This window comes from Phoca vitulina, unplaced genomic scaffold, assembly GCF_004348235.1.
Source record: "Phoca vitulina isolate PV1807 unplaced genomic scaffold, GSC_HSeal_1.0 scaffold1, whole genome shotgun sequence".
NCBI classification, from domain to species: Eukaryota; Metazoa; Chordata; class Mammalia; order Carnivora; family Phocidae; genus Phoca; species Phoca vitulina.
The window spans coordinates 43,376,172-43,398,711 of NW_022589704.1; the positions used below are offsets into that span (position 1 = coordinate 43,376,172).

Here is a 22,540-nt window from a genome sequence, read left to right on the forward strand (position 1 = left end):
TCTTCCAATTCTCCCTTAAATACTGGCCAATGGAGTCTTTTCATCTAGTCAACTAATCTCATTAGACTGCAAACACCTTGCAAGAGGAACCACTTTATTTCCTCCAAGAGTTCAACAAGTTCATATAGTTAGTGGGTATACAAATAACTAAATCTCATCATCACACTCAAAACCAAAGCATCTGTGTGAGAAGAATGTCTAAAACCACTACCAGAACAATGCTACGGTGCTACGGAACTGCCTTTCAAAAGAAAGACAAAAGAATTAAAACAACAAAAACCACATTAGCAATGTTTTGAAAAGTCACCTCACTCTTTAATTTTATAGAACCACAATCACATCACACTTCTACTTTTTGAAAAATGCTTATATTCTATCAGTGGGTAGTGTTTTAAGTTCCACTTCTATCAAGCAATGCAAAATCCTGTCAATTAGTTAGACACTTACTTGGTGGTTCTGTAGGTGTATTTGTAGGTGACTTCTCGAGAAATCTGCCTAGCCAGGGCAAACAGTTCATCTCTTCTTGTCAGCAGGGCATTATCCTTCACACAGAGCTGAGCAGCCGCTTCATTAACAGTGAGCTGTGTATCCAAAACAAAGTTTAAAAATTATAAACATCTTTATTTCATCAGTAAGAAAAATGTTTCACTTAAGGATATAAAAATGTCACATCACTATATAATGAGATCATAGTTTATAAAAATCAGGATGGGTCTTTGTTTATTCCTTATTAGTCCTAAGGCCTAATTTCAGAAGAAAATCACTTCACCTGCCATCTCTCAGAACTCAAATTAATCAAAAGTCACCCTGGTTTTATGTATTTATATGCTTAATTTATTTTTTTTAGGCATGAGTTTATAGAAAATAAGCAAAATAAAGTAAAAAATGTTCTGTATCTTATTTTTATGAAAAGCCAAGAATTTGGTATGATTTGTTGATAATATTTCCCTAACTAAAAGTGAGTATACATGATCTGATTTTTTTTAATGTGAACGGATATGAAAATTCTTAGGAAGGAATAAAAATTTGATGATTTGAGTTAAATATTTATCAAATTACTTAGTAAAAAAACAGAGTATCACAGATTAGGGCCATAAAGGAAATCACTAATTGTAATTGGAATCACTAATTCTCTAAAATTCACCTAATTCCACTCTGTTATCTAAGTGTTAAATAATGCCAATACAGAGTTGCTACTTGACAAAACACCTTGTACTGAAATTTAAAATAGCAAACGTTATCCTAAATTCAAAATCTGTTATTGTTTAATAAATCAGAAAAGGTTTTTTCACATAATTTTGCCAATTTAAACAGATGTAGGGAATTGCCAAGTGGTACATCAAATTTTTTTTAAAAAGCAAGAAACACTCATTGCAGACATGACTGACAGCAAAGAGAATGGTGTGATGGCAGACAGATCTGAGGTGAGGCCTGCTCCATCACTTACCATCTGTGTGACTCTGGGCTTCTCAGAGCCTCAGTGTTCTCAGAGGCAAAAATAGGATAATCAAAATGGGAACTACCTCAAGGGACTAACAAGAAGTAAATGAGACTCACCTGGCACAAAGTTGGTCTTAATATTAGTTCTTGTTTTCCTTTCATAAAAAAGCAGGTATTTATTTCCTCCCTACCCAGGCATCCCATTTTGTTCACAAAAATGTTACGTATTTAGAATTTTCAAAAATACAGAGAAGCAATAGAAGAAATTCAACCTTCTGTCTATTAATGCAATGCAGAATGGTTGCAATGCAGAATGCAAACCTTCCATCTATTAATATTTTATTTATTTATTTTTTAAGATTTTATTTATTTATTCATGAGAGACGGGGGGGGGGGGGGGGGGGGGGGGGGGCAGAGGCAGAAGGAAAAGCACAGAGCAGGGAGCCCGATGCGGGGCTAGATCCCAGGACCCTGGGATCATAACCTGAGCTGAAGGCAGATGCTTAACCAACTGAGTCACCCAGGAGCCCCACCTATTAATATTTTAATAATATATATTACTCTAATATCTGTGTACATACAAACATGTACGTGAATATAGATTTTAATCACCTTTTTTCACTTATGTATGCTGTATTTTTTGCTTTTATCATGTGTTAAGGCAGAAACTTGGCTTGTTTACATCAGCATCTGGCATGGGTTGGATATTCAATAAATATTTGTTGACTGATAAATGAATTTAAATATTCTTTACCGTATCATTTTTACTACCTAGACATGTAATATTCCATTGTAGGAAAGAGCAATGTATTATTTAAATCAACCTCACTCTGAACATTAAACTACCCCCACTTTTTCATGTATTACAAGGTAAGCTGCAAGGAACATTCTTAACTGTGTATCTTTGCACATGTATTTAATTATTTTCTTGGAATAAACTCCTAAGAATAAACTTGTTAGGTCACAGAATATACTAAGTTTTAAAAGATTTATGTATTTCACCAAATTACTCTCCAGGAAAATTGCTCCAAATCATAACACTACCAACAATTATATGAAAATCCATTATCCACAATCAACCAACACTGGGTTATTTTATTTGAAAAGCTTTACCAATTTGATGTATTTTCCATATCATTTGGTTATAATTTACATTTCTTTGACTATAAAACTGAACCTTTTTCTTATACTTTTAAATTATTTTAAAATTTGCTTGCTCATGGCAGTTGCCTGTTTCTTCTATTGCACTATTTTGTTTCTTATGGACTTTAGGAATTCTTTATGGGTTAAGAGCATTAACTCTTCATATGCAGTGGCTTTTCTTTTTCATGGTTTATCATTAGCCTTATGGTTTTTGTCTTGGGTGCAGAGAAACTCCCTTTCTCACCCTAATAATACACGAATGTTTTCCTGCAATTTAGCCTAATAATTTTATTTTTTCCACTTAACTACTGAAACCATTTAGAATGTGTTATGGTGTATGATATAAATCATATATCTAACATCCCCCTCCCCAGATTTCTACCTGTAATTTACATTGTCTAATTCTCAAATAATTTTGCTACGGACAAGGTTATAATAAACCCAGGCCATGAAAGCATAATAGGAACAATGTATTTTCAGTCTTCTCCCCTTTTCAGCAAAGCAGTAGCTACAATGACCTTGAAGACCTTCTCAAACCCCTCTTTATGTAGCCCTTTCTTTCTTGTACTCATACCCTTAATTTGTACGGAGAACTTGTGATTGTCGGTAAGGTATTTTAAATGACAACATTTCAGAGGTACCACCTTATGCACAACCACAGAAAATAACCTTTCAACATAAACTGAGAACAGTGTTCTAGTATCCCATCATCCTACCAGAAACCAAAAACACAAACATAACACATATTGTTACTGAATTCAGGCTTCAAGAGATCAAAAAGTAGACTGAGCTCTCCAAGCCCTTAGGGAGACTTCGGGTATTAAAACTGAGGCTGCAGGGGCGCCCATGGCTCAGTCAGTTAAGCGTCTGCCTTGAGCCCGGGGCATGATCCCAGGGTCCTGGGATCGAGCCCCATGTTGGGCTCCCTGCTCAGCGGGGAGCCTGCTTCTCCCTCTCCTCCCCACCTGTGCTCTCTCTCGCTATGTCTGTCTCTGTCTCTCTCAAATAAATAAATAAAATCTTTAAAAAATAAAATAAAAATAAAACTGAGGCTGCAGAAATAACTATAGCTTACCCCAAGTTGTAATAAGAAGCTGACTCTTAAGGGTTCCCTCTCAAAAATATATTTTCTGTTGGTGTTTTCTGTATTTTACACCCCAAATTGTTAATAATTAAATAAGTATTATGATGTATTTTTTTAAATTATACAAATACTCTAATATAGTAGTCACTGCAGTACCATACTAGCTTTTTAAAAATTTTAAGTTTCTAGGGGCACCTGGCTGGCTCAGTTGGTGGAGCATGTGACTCTTGATCCCAGGGTCATGAGTCCCACACTGGGTGTGGGAGCCTACTTAAAGTTTAAAAAAAAAAAAAAGAAGTAAAAATTCTAAGTTTCTAGTTTTTTTAAGTAGGCATCATGCCCAGTGTGGAGCTCAAGGTGGGGCTTGAACTCACGACCCTGAGATCAAGACCTGAGCTGAGATCAAGAGTCAGATATTTAACCAACTGAGCCATCCAGGTACCCCTAAGTTTCTAGTTCTGTTAAAAATGTAAAATAGATATTCTAATTGGTTTACTTCCTCCAATTCCTCTTTTTTATGGCTAAAAATACCAAAATTCGATTCATATTTTTATGTTAAATATTTCTTAAAGTTAGCTTTCTATCATTTATAACTAGACTTAAAAGTTTTCTTTACTGGTAGTTAAAATTATAGCCTTTAACAATCAAATGACTGTGACTTTCCATTTGGTATTGTTAGCATAAAAATACCATGAGAATGCTGTGTGATAGGGAGGCTCAAAAGGCAATCAAGGCTTTCATTTCCAGCACAGGGAGGGAATGATTGTCCTCCTCATAGAAAACAACTAAAAATGTTGGATAAAAATGGGAGGAGAAAAATATCTTAAATGCATCAATAAACCAGCAAGACAACTGTAAGGACTATTCTGTTCGGGCTAAAATAAATGAAGACAGTATCTCAAAGGGAGCAAGTTGAGGACAGTTGCTAAACCAAATGACCCTAAGCTTCACAACCTCATAGGGTTGATTAGTGTGGGAAGAGAATAGGAGGAAAAACCCAGGATCCACCCCTCCCTCCACAAAGCTGAAATCCCAAACCACTACACACCCACTGGTAGCCTGAATTAGAAATACACCTGTACTCCCAGGAGAATGCAAGGGAAATTACCTGTCTTGAACCCCGTTACTGAATAGGAGAAAACAGAAGATACTCCCTTGAGATTTCATAAACCCCCCCCCCCCCCCAAATGAGCCCTCACATGATTTTCAGCCCCAATTCACACAATGTGGGCTGAGAATTTTTTTCACAGGGTTCTAGAGTTGTGTTGTGCAGAAAACAGGTGCCTGGTAGAAGCAAAAGCAAATAACCTCTAGAATAATCAATTTTCTTCCTAGGCCTCAAAACATTCCCACAGTTCCAAGAATTAGGAGTTATAGACAGAAATCATAAAACATCCAAAGAAATAACATCAAAAGTAAAAACCAGCAGGAATGACAGCAGAATAAGACCCTCAAAGACTTGAGAAAAATAAAAAGAGTTGAAAATATGACTAAAGAATAATACAGTAAAAAAACACCAAGAACTGAGAAATCAGAAGGAGAGAAAAAACTGGGGCAGAGGCAAACAGATTTCAAAAAAACAACTATTGACTTGTAAACACAACAATAAAAACCAAAAGCCAAGGAAATATCTTCAATTACTAAGGGAAGTTAACTGACAATATAGAATTTGATAGCCAGAATAAACAGCAATTAAGAATGAGGGCAAAATAAAGAGGTTTTCCAGTGGGTTGCGGTAGGACAGAATCTGCCATCAGTAGGCCTCCGTTAAGAAAATTCTACATGATGTACTTCAGGCTAAAGGAAACTAAGTCCAGATAGTAAATCAGATCTAAAGAGAGGGAGGGACAGAAATACAAAATAAAATAAGGGAAATAAATTCAAAATATTGGTCATTTTAAAAAATGTAAATAGGCCAAATGTTCCAGTTAAAAGACAAAATTTGCCTAGGTTTTTTTTTTTTAATTCAACTATTGGTATTTATAAGAGATGTATGTAAAACATGGATTCAGAAAAACTGAAAGTAAAAGAATGGTAAAAAGATGTAACAAGCAATTACTAACAAAAAAAAACACATGTACTTATATTATCATCAAACAAAATAGGCTTTTAAAGCAAAATGGGGTATTAAAGATTAATAGTTACTGCAAAATACAAAGAGAAACAGACAACTCCACAATCACAGTAGTTGATTTTCACACACACAAAAGCTTTAGAATAAGCTTGTTAAAATAGACACATACAGACCGCTCTACCTGCAGAAACACATAAAAAACAGTGACCACATACTGAGCCGTAACTAAAATCTCAACAAATTTTAATATATGCAAACCATGTGCTCTGACCACAATGTAATTCACTTAAAAATCATTAGAAAAATAATTAAGGGGGCGCCTGGGTGGCTCAGTGGTTAAGTGTCTGCCTTCAGCTCAGGTCATGACCCCAGGGTCCTGGGATCGAGCCCCCCATCGGGCTCCCTGCTCGGCGGGGAGTCTGCTTCTCCCTCTCCCACTGCCCCTGCTTATGTTCCCTCTCTCGCTGTCTCTCTGTCAAATAAATAAATAAAATCTTAAAAAAAAAAAAGAAAAAATTAAGGAACAGCCCTCATATTTGGAAATGATAATTCATGGGTAAGAAATCATAAATAAAAAGAGAAGTAATGGGGGGGGACTTCATACCAAAACTTTGGGAATTACACCAAATCAGTATATAGTGAGAATTTATAGCCTTAATTGCTTACATTAGAAAAGAAGAACAGCTAAACATCAATGAACTAATAGGTACCCAATTTAAGTTAGAAAGGAACAATAAAGAACCCTAAGAAAGTGTAAGTGAACACACACATAGACACAGCACAACTAAGATATCAACTAAGAATATCAACTAAGCCAAAAGTTCCTCCTTCAAAAAGATCAGGAGTTAGAAAGCTTTTTCTGTAAAAGATCAGATGGTAAAGATTTTAGGCTTAACAGGCCAAATAGTCTTTGTTACAACTACTCAACTCTGAGGTTGTAGCTCAAAAGCAGCCACAGACAACACATACACAAATTGGCCTGGCTGTGTTCTAATAACAATTTATTGCAAAACCAGGAGGTGGGCCACATTTGGCCCACAGGCTGTAGTTTGCACACCCCGGAAAAGAGGAATAAAAACAGACAAACCTCTGGCAAAATTGATCAGGGAAAAAAAGAGACAACTGGGGGCGCCTGGGTGGCTCAGTTGGTTAAGCTTTGGACTCTTGGTTTTGGCTCAGATCATGATCTCACAGGTTGTGGGAAGGAGTCCCACTTGAACATTCTCTCCCTCTGCCCCTCCCCCCACTCATGCGTACACACACTCTCAAATAAACAAATCTTAAAAAAAAGATAAATGGACAAACAATATTAGGTCTTAAAAAGTAAAAACAACTTTATGATAATAAGTTTGAAAACTTAAGATGAAATGGACATATTTAGAAAAATGTAACTTACCAAGATGACTCAAAAACAGACTACCCTGATAGTCCTATAATCCATTTTTTAAAATGATAAAAAAAAAAAAAACCCACATTTCTTTTCAAGTATTTGATGCTGAAATCTACGCATTCTAAGAGTTTAGAATAAAGCATCATAACTTACTATTAATGTGTTCAGGTCTATGGGGTTCCCAGATTCAAGAGTCCTCCCCTCTCAAAACTAAGAAGGCTTGACTCCTCTGAAAGCTTCAGCCTTGACTTCTCAACACTACAAGGAAAACTGACCTAAATGTAGCATATTCTACGGGCCTAGGTCCTTATAGTAACACACGCACTTCAGTTCCTGTAGAATTTCCAGGAGGTCTACAACTTACCCACTGACTCTACATCCTCCTCTTCCCATCTTTGAGTTCCAGAACTCTTTGATTAGAAGTTGCTATTGGACAAATATTCTATAATGCCAAGCTGCCTACTTGCTTGTATTTCTGAATATTACAAGTTCCTACATTCTCCACTGCCTTGCTATTCTCAACTTTCAGTTTCTCTCTCATCCATTCATTGATTTAAGATCTGACACACACTCTGCTTGTCTAGCTTACCACATAACACATCTCTGGAGAGATGATACATTCTGCCTGCCTGGACATCTTTCTAATACTTTGGGGGTTTGTCCCTTAGCACCTGCCTCACATCAACAATGAGTGTGGTTCTAGGCCCAGCCACTCACACTATCTTCATGGTCTGACTCCTATAAACCAGGCCATACCTAGCCAGGTACTAAGACCATAGCTGATTCTTTAGCTTTAAGAAAAAAAACAGTGTTTATTATAACAATGATTAATTTCATAATTCTTTACTGCCTGATATACAGTACATTTGGAAACAAGTATAAAAATGCATACAAGAAAAAGAATTTTATATACTTTTAGAGTTGAAAAAATGTTTTCAGGTGTAGATAACTTTTTGATTTTCATCCACTTATGACCTACGTATTACAGCTGTAGGCCTTGAAAGATGAAAGAACAGTGTCCACAGGGTGTAATAGGAAGAAAACTCTCAAATACTAACAGTGACTTAACAATGAGTCATATATTTCCTTATTTGGAAACTGAAGACAAACCAGTATTGTTCTTTAATGTTAGGAATTTAGAAAAACTCAAATATCTTTCACTCATTTTAAATAGTCAAGTGAGAAAATGTGAAATTATCATACCTAGAAGTACACTTAATGTAATACCTCCTTTCTTTTAATTCTCTCAAGATTTCATAATTTCCACCAAGCTGCTGAATGGTTACTAGTTTGAAGGAAGCGTCCTGATTCATAAACATCTATCTTAAACTGTATTTTTGGATCAGATTCACATACTTGAGTTACAAATAACAAGTGGTCTAAGTTTCAAAAATACAAGCCACATATTCTAAAGCCCCCACCCCCACATCTCAGCCTACTAGCATTCATTTTGAGTGTTCTCTTATTTTGGGAAACTCATGATAATCTCATTACCTAAATACCATCTGTACCTATTTATCCAAAGAAGCAAAGAACCCTTTAGCAAAAGCCAAGTGTGAAATAATTTTTCTATTTTTTAAAAGTAGGTTAGGACTTAAAAAAGAAAAAAAAGTGAGGTTGATTTGGTTTATTAAAGTCATCTCTTTAACATACTTTCACTTTGATAAAAATACTGACTCAACTTTGTGTGCCATTTAAAAAATTATATTAAAACTAGATTAAAGCATGAAACTGAAATTGGCATGTTTTGCCCCTTGTTTTCTATTAATGACAACCATAATAGCCTTTTGGTAGATTCCTCCATTAATTCATGGGTAATGAAGTATCAAGGTGTGTCTGAATTATAATGCTAAGTGTGTTTTCTAGATGGATTCCTATGTTCTTGTGAGTCAGTTACTGTATGGCAACAATACATAGGACAATTGCAAAAGGATATGCCCAAAATAGATCAAATCACAGATTCTCTGTTACTTAAAACATTTTGCTAACCAATTTCCTTATTTTAAGCTCCAGTATGCATTCACATCTAAAAGCATTTATTTAAAAAGATGATAGTGAAATTGCTGAAAACAAGATTAATATACAAAAATCAGCCAGGGACAGTAATTTTTTAAAAAGTGGAAAAAAATTTCATTTACAATTATATCCCTTTTAAATCTTATATATTTGCATATTCTCTATTAAACAAAATAAAAGCTTAAATATCTAGAACAGACATTTAATATGTATATATATACTACAGTTTTTTTTTTGTTTAATAAAGATTTTTATTTATTTATTTGACACACAGCGAGAGAGGGAACACAAGCAGGGGGAGTGGGAGAGGGAGAAGCAGGCTTCCCGCAGAGCAGGGAGCCCGATGTGGGGCTCCCTGGGATCATGACCTGAGTAGAAGGCAGACGCTTAAGGACTGAGCCACCCAGGCAACCCCTATACTACGTAGTTTTTGACCTAACAAGAAATGTGCAAAACCTATGTGATATGTGAATAAAGAACTATAAAATTACTGAGAAATATAAAAGATCTAAATATGTAAATATATATACTATACTACTGTATGGGAGTTTTCGTTATTATAAATGTCAGTTTTTCCCAAATTAATCCATACCTTTAAGGAATTTGTAATAAAAATACCAGTAAAAATTTTTGGGAAATTTAATAAATGCATTACAAATTTCATTTGGGGGCGCCTGGGTGGCTCAGTAGGTTGCGCGTCTGACTTTGGCTCAGGTCATGATCTTTGGCTCCTGGGATCAAGGTCCGCGGCCGGTTCCCCCACTCGGTGGGGAGTCTCCTTTACCCTTTTCTGCCCCTCCCCTTGCTCATGCTCTCTCTCTCTCTAATAAATAAACATCTTTTAATAAAATAAAAATAAAAGTTTCATTTGGAAGGAGAAATGCACGACCACCTAAAAAAATAGAAGCTACAAACCTCTTGACTATTGAAGGAACACTTGCCTTTCCAGATATCAAAATATATTACTTAGCTACAGTAATTAATGGAACTCTATACTGGTAGGGGAATAATTAGACTAATGAAATCATACAGGATAAGATCAATAAATATTACTACATAAAATTAAACTTCCACATGGCAAATGAGTCTGAAAGGTCAAAGGACAAATGATAATCTGGGAAAATGTTCACAACATAAGACAAAAGGTTAATATCCTTAAAATATAAAAAGTTCCAACCAATCAAATTTTTTAGAGGTAAGAAAAACAAATCCAAACATTAAACAATTAAACATTAAACAAATTAAACATTAAACAAATTAAAACATTAAACAATTAAAACATTAAAACAAATGATAAGAACATAAAATTGGATGTCTGTTATAAAAAGATATTCATCCTCACTAAATAAAGTAAATTTGAGCAATGAAAATTTTTCACCTGTTAAGACTGACAAAGATTAAAAAGAATGATAAATGCAGTATTAGCAAGAGTGTGGAGAAATGGACACTTGCATGTGATAATGGAATTATAGACGTTGCAGTTTTAGAAGGCAATTAACAGTATCTACTAAAATATTAAATCTATATTCTTTGATCCCATAATTTTACATGTTGGACTCTATTCTATAGAAAAACATGCCCAAGTCTGTCTATCAAGGAGTATGTATTCATATACCACCATATGTAGTATCAAAAAAATAGAACCATCCTAAATGACACCAAATAAATGGTTCAGATGAATAAATAATGGTACATTCACATTATGGAATACAACGAAACCTCAAAATAAAAAAGGTAACTCTAGGTGTATTCACTTGGAAAGATACCTAATAGTATACTGTACGGTGAGTATAGTGTTATAAGTTTTTTTTTTTTTAAAGGGGAATTCAGAGGATAGTGTGCCAAATATCCCTTATTTGCATACATAAAGAAAACTATCTGAAAGTTTACAGGTTCAATTACTTTACATCCTTTTGTAATAACTGAGTATTTTTGCAATAAGTATATAGTCTTTTCTGTGTTAAAGTAAAAGTCTGAGGGGGAAAATCTAATGTTTCCTACATGGAATACTACATTCAAATGAACATTTTATTTCTTCTACAGGATTTATTTCTTCTACGGGATAAATGCTATAAAAAATTTAGCAATAAAATAGCCTTTTTAGGCATCCGAATTGGCAAAGAAGTAGTCAAACTCTCACTCTTTGCAGATGATAGGATACTTTATGTGGAAAACCCAAAAGACTCCACCCCAAAACTGTTAGAACTCATACAGGAATTCAGTAAAGTGGCAGGATATAAAATCAATGCACAGAAATCAGTTGCATTTCTATACACCAACAACAAGACAAGAAATTAAGGAGTCAATCCCATTTACAATTGCACCCAAAACCTTAAGATACCTAGGAATAAATCTAACCAAAGAGGCAAAGAATCTGTACTCAGAAAACTGTAAAATACTCATGAAAGAAATTGAGGAAGACACAAAAGAAATGGAAAAACGTTCTATGCTCATGGATTGGAAGAACAAATACCGTGAAGATGTCAATGCTACCTAGAGCAATCTACACATTCAATGCAATCCCTATCAAAATACCATCAACTTTTTTCAAAGAAATGGAACAAATAATCCTAAAATTTGTATGGAACCAGAAAAGACCCCGAATAGCCAGAGAAATGTTGAAAAAGAAAAGCAAAGCTGGTGGCATAACAATTCCAGACTTCAAGCTCTATTACAAAGCTGTCATCATCAAGACAGTATGGTACTGGCACAAAAACAGACACATAGATCAATGGAACAGAATAGAGAGCCCAGAAATAGACCCTCAACTCTATGGTCAACTAATCTTCGACAAAGCAGGAAAGAATGTCCAATGGAAAAAAGACAGTCTCTTCAACAAATGGTGTGGGGAAAATTGGACAGCCATATGCAGAAGAATGAAACTGGACCATTTCCTTACACCAAACACAAAAATAGACTCAAAATGGATGAAAGACCTAAATGTGAGACAGGAATCCATCAAAATCCTAGAGGAGAACACAGGCAGCAACCTCTTCGACCTCAGCCGCAGCAACTTCTTCCTAGGAACATCGCCAAAGGAAGGGAAGCAAGGGCAAAAATGAACTATTGGGACTTCATCAAGATAAAAAGCTTTTGCACAGCAAAGGACACAGTCAACAAAACCAAAAGACAACCGACAGAATGGGAGAAGATATTTGCAAATGACATATCAGATAAAGGGCTAGTATCCAAAATCTATGAAGAACTTATCAAACTCAACACCCAAAGAACAAAGAATCCAATCAACAAATGGGCAGAAGACATGAACAGACATTTTTCCAAATAAGACATCCAAATGGCCAACAGACACATGAAAAAGTGCTCAACATCGCTCAGCATCAGGGAAATCCAAATCAAAACCTCAATATGATACCACCTCACACCAGTCAGAATGGCTAAAATCAACAAGTCAGGAAATGACAGATGTTGGTGAGGATGCGGAGAAAGGGGAACCCTCCTACACTGTTGGTGGGAATGCAAGCTGGTGCAGTCACCTTGGAAAACAGTAGAGAGGTTCCTCAAAAAGTTGAAAATAGAGCTACCCTACGACCCAGCAATTACACTACTGGGTATTTACCCCAAAGATACAAATATAGTGATCCGAAGGGGTACGCGCACCCCAATGTTTATAGCAGCAATGTCCACAATAGCCAAACTATGGAAAGAGCCTAGATGTCCAACAGATGAATGGATAAAGACGATGTGGTGTATACACACACACACAGACACACACACACACACAGGAATATTATGCAACCATCAAAAAAAAACAACAACAACGAAATCTTGCCATTTGCAACAATGTCGATGGAACTAGAGGGTATTACGCTAAGCGAAATAAGTCAATCAGAGAAAGACAAGTATCATATGATCTCACTGATACGAGGAATTCTTAATCTCAGGAAACAAACTGAGGGTTGCTGGAGGGGTGGGGCGGTGCGGGAGATGGGGTGGCTGGGTGATAGACATTGGGGAAGGTACGTGCTATGGTGAGCACTGTGAATTGTGTAAGACTGATGAATCACAGACCTTTACCTCTGAAACAAATAATACATTATATGTTTAAAAAAAAAAGAGAGATAGTAGGAAGGGAAAAATGAAGGGGGATAAATCAGAGAGGGAGACAAACCATGAGAGACTCTGGACTCCAGGAAACAAACTGAGGGTTACAGAAGGGAGGGGGGTGGGGGGATGGGTTAGCCTGGTGATGGGTATTAAAGAGGGCATGTATTGCATGGAGCACTGGATGTTATATGCAAACAATGAATCATGGAACACTACATCAAAAACTAATGATGTAATGTATGGTGACTAACATAACATAATAAAATTTTAAAAAATAAATTAATTAAAATAAAATAGCCTTTTTAACTTTGAAAATGCATTTATTTGCCAAGCATGTATAGTGGTGTTAGACTCTGAGGATATAAAAATGAATGAGACATTATCTCTGCCTTGAAGAAAACCAAAGTATACTGTGAGGAACAGACTAGTCTACAAATAAGTACAATAAAATGAAGTTACGACAGTAGTGTATGTAGGGGTAAAAATGGAAAGGAAAGGGAAGGTCATTCTACTTGTGGGAAAACATATCAGAACAGACTTAAGCTTATACTTGAGCTCCATCGTAAAAATGATGCACTGACCAGATGGACTAGAAGAAAAAGGGAATACATGCAAAAGAGATATGTATGCATTCTTCTACTCAAGGAGAATATTTCTGGATAGAGTGCTACAAATATACAATGATGAGAATTTTAATGCCAAATGTCAAACCAAAACAATTTTCAAACCCATAATAATACTTACAACATTCATCTAATATAATTTTATTGTCTATGCTAGCTGAAAATTACTTTTGAGTTCTGGTCATTTTCTTACACATTTTTTTTCTAAAATCTACAAAAATGCTATCTATTGATCTATCTACCTATTTATTTAAAAGACGGAGGGGAGGGGCAGAGACATCTTAAGCAGGCTCCAGGCCCAGCGTGGAGCCCTACGCAGGGCTCGATCTCATGACCCTGAGATCATGACCTGAGTCGAAATCAAGAGTCAGATGCTTAACTGACTGAGCCACGCAGGCGCCCCAAATGCCCTTTAAATGAATGGTTATAATTGAAAATCCTATTTTATTTCTTAATTAAAAAACAAACTGCCCTTAAGTGCAAAGACTTTATGCTTTCACTGCTTAAATTCTGACACTTTTCCAAAAGTCACCCTACACTGTAGCTCCAATGCTCAGCACGTTTGAGTTCAACACAAAAACACCCTAACACAATAAATATGGTCTATTTTCCTGAAAGAGTTAATATTTTGCTAACACCTAAAGGTGTTTAATACTGTTTTCAGGGAGCGCATCTCCTTTGCTGCAAAATATTTCCAAACTTACCTCTAAGAAGCAAAACACACCACATACGTACAAAGAAAAACGTGGGCTTTTACCTCATGAAGCGTGAGATGTTTCCCATCCTTTCTCTTTGAGTCAAACCTGCCATATATTGCACTGTATTTTCGAATTTCCTCCTCTTTGTGTGGATCATCATCACTCATCTCAAAGATGTGACCAATCATTTTGGCCAACTTCTTGTTGGTTTTTAGCAGCTCTTTCACTTCATGCAAGTCACTTTTCGGCAGCGTGGGGGCCATCCGCTCCACACACTCGGCCACAGAGAGCGCGGCGGCGGCATCCAGCGCCTCGCTGCTTTCTCTCGGGGAAGCCGGGGAGCCCAGGTCGGCTGGGGAGAGGCTGTGCTCGCTCTCGGTGGCATGGTGGCCTTGCCAGAGTCTGGACTCAGCGACACCGTGCAGCACTAAGCTCCCCACCACGTCGGATTTCCCCTGTCCCAGGCTCTGCACACAGGTGGTGGCAGCGCACTTGGGGATTTTTAAATGAGGTTCCCGGGCATTGCTATTCCTTTCGTAACTGCTGCAGGATATTCCCAGCCACGTTGGTGACCCCTCTGGTAACTTATAGATGGGTATGCTACTGACAGGCAGGGAAGTCAGTGGCTGATTGAAAAGGCCGGGGTTTGTAACCCAGTCTCTCAAAGCCTTCTGTAGCCTTCGGACATGAAGGGGTTTGCTAGCCATGCCCACAAGTGCCATGATTTCCAAGAATTCCTCTTCTCCGGCTTCACAGAGTTGCTGCACATCATCGCCACCTTGTTGAATAAAGGCATCAAAGTAAGAAAGCAGATTGGCTTTTTGTAAGATTCTATACAGCTGCAACTCCCCCAGGGTCCTGGGTAAGGCCGCGGCCATTACTGTGGATGGACTTAACCTGCAAGAAGAAGAGAGGAAACACTCATCACACTTGCTCCGAAATTCTTACACCTCCTTGTCAGACACTACAGGATTCACAAATGCAGTATGGGAAGAACAAAAACAAGGCGCATCTGCAAAGCAGCTGTTAAGGAAGCATTCCCCCTCCACAAAAGTTATCTCATTTTCTTCTACCAATCCTAGTGGTCAGTATAATTGTTTCCATTTTAAAATGAAAAATATAAAGAATATAAGTAATTTGCCTGAAATCTCACAACTGCTTAAGCAGAAGTCTAAGGACTCAAACCAAAGCTCTCACAGGGCTCTACATCCCGTATTTTTGACTATTCACTTTACTGCTTGCTTCCACGGTATGGAAGGTGAAGCGAAGAATCATCAAATTCAGGAGGTAATAAGTATTTTATGCTACCATTTGCTGAATACTTATTTTGCATCAGACAACACGATAAACACTTTACATCTACAGATGGCCCCCAACCTACAGGTTCGACTTAACGCTTTTTCAACTTTATGATGGTGTGAACGCCACACGCACTGAGTAGAAACCATACCATTTTGAATTGTGATCTTCTCCTGGGCTAGTGATACTCGTGATGCCAGGTAACAAGAGTGAGCCAAAGCTCCCAGTCAGCCTCACAATTGAGGATAACCACCGATGTGCTTACAATCATTCCGTACCCATACCAACCATTGTTTTTCACTTTCAGAACAGTATTCAATAAATTACATGGGATATTCAACACTTTACTATAAAATAGGCTTTGTGTTAGATGATTTTGCCCAACTGCAAGGTAAGGTAAGTGTTCTGAGCACATTTAAGGTGGGCTGGGCTAAGCTATGATGATCAGTAAGTTAGGTGCACTAAATGCAACTCATAACATTTTTCAACGTATGATAGGTTTACTGGAATGTAACCCCAACTGTAAGTCAAGACGATCTGCAATCCTGGGGCACCTGGGTGGCTCAGTCGTTAAGCATCTGCCTTTGGCTGAGATCATGATCCCAGGGTCCTGAGATCGAGCCCCACATCGGGCTCCCTGCTCAGCAGGAAGCCTGCTTCTCCCTCTCCCACTCCCCCTGCTTGTGTTCCCTCTCTTGCTGTCTCTCTCTCTGTCAAAAAATAAATAAAATCTTAAAAAAAAAAAAAGATCTGTAATCCTTGCAGCAGCCCTGCGAAACTGGTATAGTAATTCCCATTTTATAAAGAAAAGTTAGCCAGATTAGTCTGGTAGGCAGAGGAAAATGGATTTCAGTGTGAATTGGAGGTGAGAAGATAGGTGGTATATTTAAGAACTGAGAAAAAAAGCAGGAAAAATTCGAAGAAATAAATGACAAGATTTGGTGATCACTTAGGTACAAGTGATGAAGGAAAGGAAATGGCTACCATTTTTTGATACTTTTTTGTGAGTCCATGAAGAAAAGAGTAATAGATTGACCATGGGATTACATCTGTGAGAGTCTAAGAACTGCGACAGGCATCGGGGTACAGAAAAAATCAGGATGATGGGATTCTCTTTTAAACATTGGCACTTGGGGGTGCCTGGGTGGCTCAGTCGTTAAGTGTCTGCCTTCGGCTCAGGTTGTGATCAGCGGGAAGCCTGCTTCCTCCCTCTCCCTCTCCCACTCCCCCTTGCTTGTGTTCCTGCTCTCGCTATAAAAAATAAACATTTGGCACCTGAAAATGGTGCAAGGTAGAATGCTTCAATAGATCTGCCCTGCATGCAAAGTAACAGACTGGAATCTCAGTGTGTATAAGGGTTAGAGATAAAGGATGGAGCAGAGGAGGGTGGAAGAGCCCTCCAAAGAAGCAACAGAGAGCCTAAGACAGAGTGAGGGAAGAAACATAATTTTAGGGCCCAATCAAGACCAAGAAGCCTGCTTTTAAAGAGACAGAACAAGACCCAGCAAAGTACTTCTTGACCTCTTAGCAGCCTTTAAAAGTTATTCACAGTTGCCTGGAGACCTCCCACATACGAAGAGGAGTTGGCCAAGTACTTCCATTTAAGAGACACAAACATGTTGTAATCAACTTGCACATTTAGGATTAAAAAGGACCCTGTGGCTCTCTATGTTGAAAATTACAGAAGGGCAAAAGAATATATATGTACATCAGAGGAAAATGGAAGCTCCACTCTTAATTCAAAACAGTACAGAGCAACAGTTAACTGGGAGATAAGGCAAGCAAAGGAATATCAGGAACATCTCTGAAGGCCAGGAGGTCACCAAATCTGGGACTTGTTCTTTATGCCATCAATCAGAATGCTATCAAAATTCTAGTCTGTCATCCCATTCAAGGAGAACGTATCTCCCTACAACCCTAAGGACTGACTTCTGGGAAGCCCCATCTTCAGGAACCTCTGTGTCATCCACAATCTGCTTTGATCAACTAGTGACCTCCTCAAATTTTATGGTCCTTATTTTACAAGGGTATTTCCAGGTGACTTGATGACTTCCCGAGAGATACAAAAAAAAGATTGAATTGGGGAGCAGCAGCTTTCTGCTAGCACCCAGGACCGTCACTTGGAGTGCTAATAAAAAATAAAATTTCCGGGATGCCTGGGTGGCTCAGTTGGTTAAGGGTCTGCCTTCTGCTCAGGTCATGATCCTCCTGGGATGGAGTCCCTTATCAGGTTCCTTGCTCAGCAGGGAGTCTCCTCTTCCTCTGCCTGCCAGAGCACTCCCCCTGCTTGTGCGCACTCTCTCTCTCTGACAAATAAATAAAATCTTTAAAAAATACAATTTCCCAGGTCACTGAGTTGTATCTTAGGAGACTCCCATGATTTGGCAAATCTGGCAAGCTATACTAGAAGATCCCTATTTAGTATACCTTCTGGGCACCACAAACTCCTACATGTTCCGTGATCATCCAGATTCTTTAAATCTACCTTTAGGTTCAGGCCACTTTACCCCTCTGGATAAAAACATTCTTGCATCTTCTAAATCACCCACAGAGGCTTACCGTCCCACTCCAGGGAGACTCTCCAGGGAGAGTGTGTATCATCCCACTGGACACTAACCCACAAAAAGACAACTCTTGGGAATTATAGACACAAGTTAAAGTCTATATTGAACTGTATTATACCAAATGGAAGGACTTCTAGAAAGTGTCTGAGGGAGGAGAAAGAAACTTCCTTTCCCATCATACACCTAATGCAAGAGCTTCAAAGGCTTTCAACTCGAGTATATAAAAAAAAAAATACATATACACATATAACCACACATGTGCGCATGCACACAATCTTTTTTTAATTTAAATTCAATTAATTATCATATAATGTATTATTGGTTTCAGAGGTAGAGGTCAGTGATTCATCAGTCAAACCCCGTGTTCACACAATCTTTTTTTTTAGGAGGGCTATAACCTTGCAAGGTTTATGGTGTCATCAATTATCTCATCATATGTGCTCCCCAAAATTATGGAACAGAGGAAAGACTATGTGAAAAAATCTTTAAGAATAGTTTTTGAATCTTTTTATTAGCAATAAGAAAAAAATATGTTAGATAAACATAAAAGAGAAACTTAAGGAGAATTAAAGACCCAAATTTAAGTTGTATTCTTCTAAAATGTCTCTAATTTTGGAAATAATTAATTTCAAATTTTTATCCTTTTCTCATCTTTACCCAGAAAGAAAGGAAACCCCCTAGTTCCTAAGGGGGTAAGAAAGCAGTACCAATAAGAAGGTAGTAATTATTATACTATCTCTGTAATGACTGATAGGACCAAGTGTGCATTTCCAAAGTCAAGATACCAGATAAAAGACATAAGTGAGCTAGTCACAGTCCCAAGAGGCTTCTAAGGGCCCAGACTTACTGCTGGGAAAGGAGTTTTCTCCTTAAGCTTTTGCTTTAGGAAAATGTTTCAGTTTCGTACAAAAGCCTGTTGTGATCATTTAAACACCCACCACTTCATACATTAACTTGATTTGATTTAAAAGAAAATTCTTAAAAGATGAGATTTTCTGTTTTTACAAATGCTGTATCTATTCATGCTTCAACATGAAGGTCACATAAATCAAGAGCAAGCCTCTAGCTGCAGCTCTTCATTCTGAAGTAAATAGGAGAAGATGTAACAACAACACTATAAACAGGTAGCTAATAGTAGAGGTAAATACTCAGTTGAAAACTACTGTTACCTGGCCTTTTCAGGATGCTGTAACAACCATGCTGAGTCTGACCTTTTCATGAATTCCGCAGTTAAGAGAAACCAGTTACTAATTTTTACTACATTCAAAATCCAAATCAAAGACCTGCTACCTATACACAGCAATCTCCACTTGCACCAGCTTAAACATTGCTCAGCCTGGTCAGTTCCAGAGGAAGAGGAATTAAGCAACAATGGATTCGTTTAAGGCCATTTGTTGTCATTTGTTATTCATTAATCTATTTTAAATGGTAATGGTTGTTCCAGAACCTTAAAAAATAAAACAAAACAGAACTGTGCCTCCTAACCGGGTAGGATCAGTCATCTGTCAGATTCAAACTTGCTCAATGAAATAAGGGGTTAGCTTGGCCCAGAAAACTTGACTGGTCAACTCCTATTTTGTCCTTAAACCACAAGGAAGCACTCAATATGCCTATGGGAAGTAAAACTTCTCTGACATTCTCCAAGCTGGGATGTGAGGATTCAGTGTAGGACAGAGGGCCTTCACTGCCTCAATCCATTCCAAGAAGCTTCAGTCTACCTTACGGTCCTAGGACTCGATCAAAGCTCTCAAGTAACTACTGACTTATCACCGGCCTCTCTACAGCGTGACAATGCGCTCTACCTGACTTTGCTAATGGCACATTATGATCTCTTCCCTGCCTTAGAAACTCACTTAAAAGCATAACCTAATTCATAGTAGCTGTCATCATTACAGTATACGTATTCTCAGTCAACAAATACTAAAAGAAAAATTAGCAGTGAACATCTGTAATTTTTTAATTTTAAAGAGTGATCTTCATAATGGACAAGTTTGAGAACCATCAGCACAAATCATTTTTCTGATAATTTTGCATTTCGACTACCACCTGGAGATTGTCAAAATCTCAGATTTTTAAGTCCAAAAGCAAGTATCTATTTTCCTCCCTTCTTCTGGCATCCCAAATCTACTCTTCCCAATGCTCTTCTTTAGTCGCATCACTACTCTTTCATCTTTGTGCTTTCTTCTTCTTCCTCCTTCCTCAAATCTTCATCTCCTTAAGCCACATCGCCATCCTTTTTCTTTCTCTGCCTCAAAAGCACCTAATTCTAGTTTTCACTGCTTCTTGCTTCAACTTTGAAAACAGCTTCCTTACCTTCAATACACCCCCCACTGCAATACCAACTTTATCTTCCTAAAGTACAAGTGTGGCTCTTTACCCACCTGTGCAAATTTCCCCACTGCAAAGAGAAAGATACCCAAACTTCTCCTACAGGCATCCCAGACCCAAACCTATACCTTTCCAGCCTTCTGTCTGATCCCTAACATGGCCCTGTGCTTATGCCAAACAGATACACCAGGCATTCCTTGAATGTGCCTCCCACTTCCCGGCCCCTGTGCCAGGCATACTCCCTCCTGCCCACCTCCACTGGCCTCTTCCATAAAGCCTTTCCCACACCCCCTTGGTGTAGGTGTCCTGTCCCTTAATTGAACCCTTCACTACTTTCTCTCTCATTTTTTTCCCCACTTATTCAAATGATCCTTCGTGGAGAATGAGTTAAGAGAGTGAAGGAAGACAAATAAGCAGACACTTAAACACTGTGATAAATGCTATGCTAAGTGTTATACATAAGGAGCCATGGAATAAAGACGCAACCTCACCAGGCTCTGCAGAACAGAGGATATAAGCTCCCTGAGGGTAGAAACTGGGTCTCATTCATCTTCTATCCCCCACTTCCAGCCAAGTGTTCAATGTAGAATAACATCTCTATAAAGGTTGTTGTTCAATGAAACCCAACTTTGAGACAGAATCTGATCAGCAGCCTCCTTTCATATTCCAAAAGGAATGCTCTCTGTGTAAACTGGTGCCCCAATGGTGTCCAAATGACCAATCTCTAGCTACTACTTTCCCTAAAAGCTTTTACATTCTCTCATCCTCAATACTTCTTTCTTATAAGGCTGTATTTGGACTTCCATAACATGGCTATTTTTCCAAAAGATCTAAGGATGTATTTCCAGAACAGGAACTACATGTGGTTACTACTGTAATATACTTCATGTGTTAGTCCAGTCCCAACACCAGCATTTTAAAAGATCATAAAGATTCTAGGTTTTTTCCTTCTTTGTTCCTATAAGTTAAAATGCAATATAAGTTATCCACAAATAACAAATATCAAATGGGGGCGCCTGGGTGGCTCAGTCGTTAAGCGTCTGCCTTCGGCTCAGGTCATGATCCCAGGGTCCTGGGATCGAACCCCGCATCAGGCTCCCTGCTCTGCGGGAAGCCTGCTTCTCCCTCTCCCCCACTCCCCCTGCTTGTGTTCCCTCTCTCGCTCTCTCTGACAAATAAATAAATAAAATCTTAAAAAAAAAAACAAATATCAAATGGATTCATAATCACTACTCTTGAATCCTCCTCTTCATTATGTAGGAAATACACACACACACACACACAGTATACAAACACTTTTAGAAGTCTGTGGCATTCCAAAGAACAGAGACTCTTCAGGAGTGAGGAGAAAGCAAGGGCAGAATCCCAGTAAGATCTGAATTATTTTTTATGCAAAGGACTATAAATTCCTTCCTCCCAACACAGCCTGAAATTTTTACTTTAAAACTGTCTAAGTTAACAGCAGCCTCTTACAGATTTATAAAAAATGTGAAAAAAATTTGGGAAGAGTTAGCTCATGAGTCATTTACAGATTAAGGTGAATTAGTTCCACCAGACTGTTTTCCTTTTAACATCTAGATAGAGATCCAGTGCACGCTAAAGGAATGAAAGACAGGGACTGGAAATGGTACGGAAGGAATAAGGAAACTGAGGGCAGAGCCGCATTTAAAGCCCTGGAAGTACCACCAAGTTTGAAGAAAGGGGCCTGGTGAGAAGGGCGTAGCAGGTACACTACAGGTTGAACCGGAAAAGGTTTATGACAAGCCAGAGGTTGGCTTAGGGAAGGATAAGTCTTAAGCCTAGGAAATGAATTCTT

At 37.9% G+C, this 22,540-nt stretch overlaps 1 protein-coding gene across 4 annotated transcripts in view; it reads right to left on the bottom strand.

The window, feature by feature from the left end:
• Window positions 1–22,540, bottom strand: part of NAB1 (NGFI-A binding protein 1) — a 48,395-nt gene that overhangs the window by 22,142 nt on the left and 3,713 nt on the right. For all 4 annotated transcript variants that reach the window (XM_032406068.1, XM_032406079.1, XM_032406051.1 and 1 more), the window contains exons 2-3: window positions 14,593–15,430; window positions 448–581 (exon numbers count right to left, since the gene is read on the bottom strand). In XM_032406068.1, coding sequence (XP_032261959.1) covers window positions 448–581; window positions 14,593–15,411 — 953 coding nt within the window. In that variant the 5' untranslated portion in view covers window positions 15,412–15,430. The remainder of the gene's footprint in view (window positions 1–447; window positions 582–14,592; window positions 15,431–22,540) is intronic.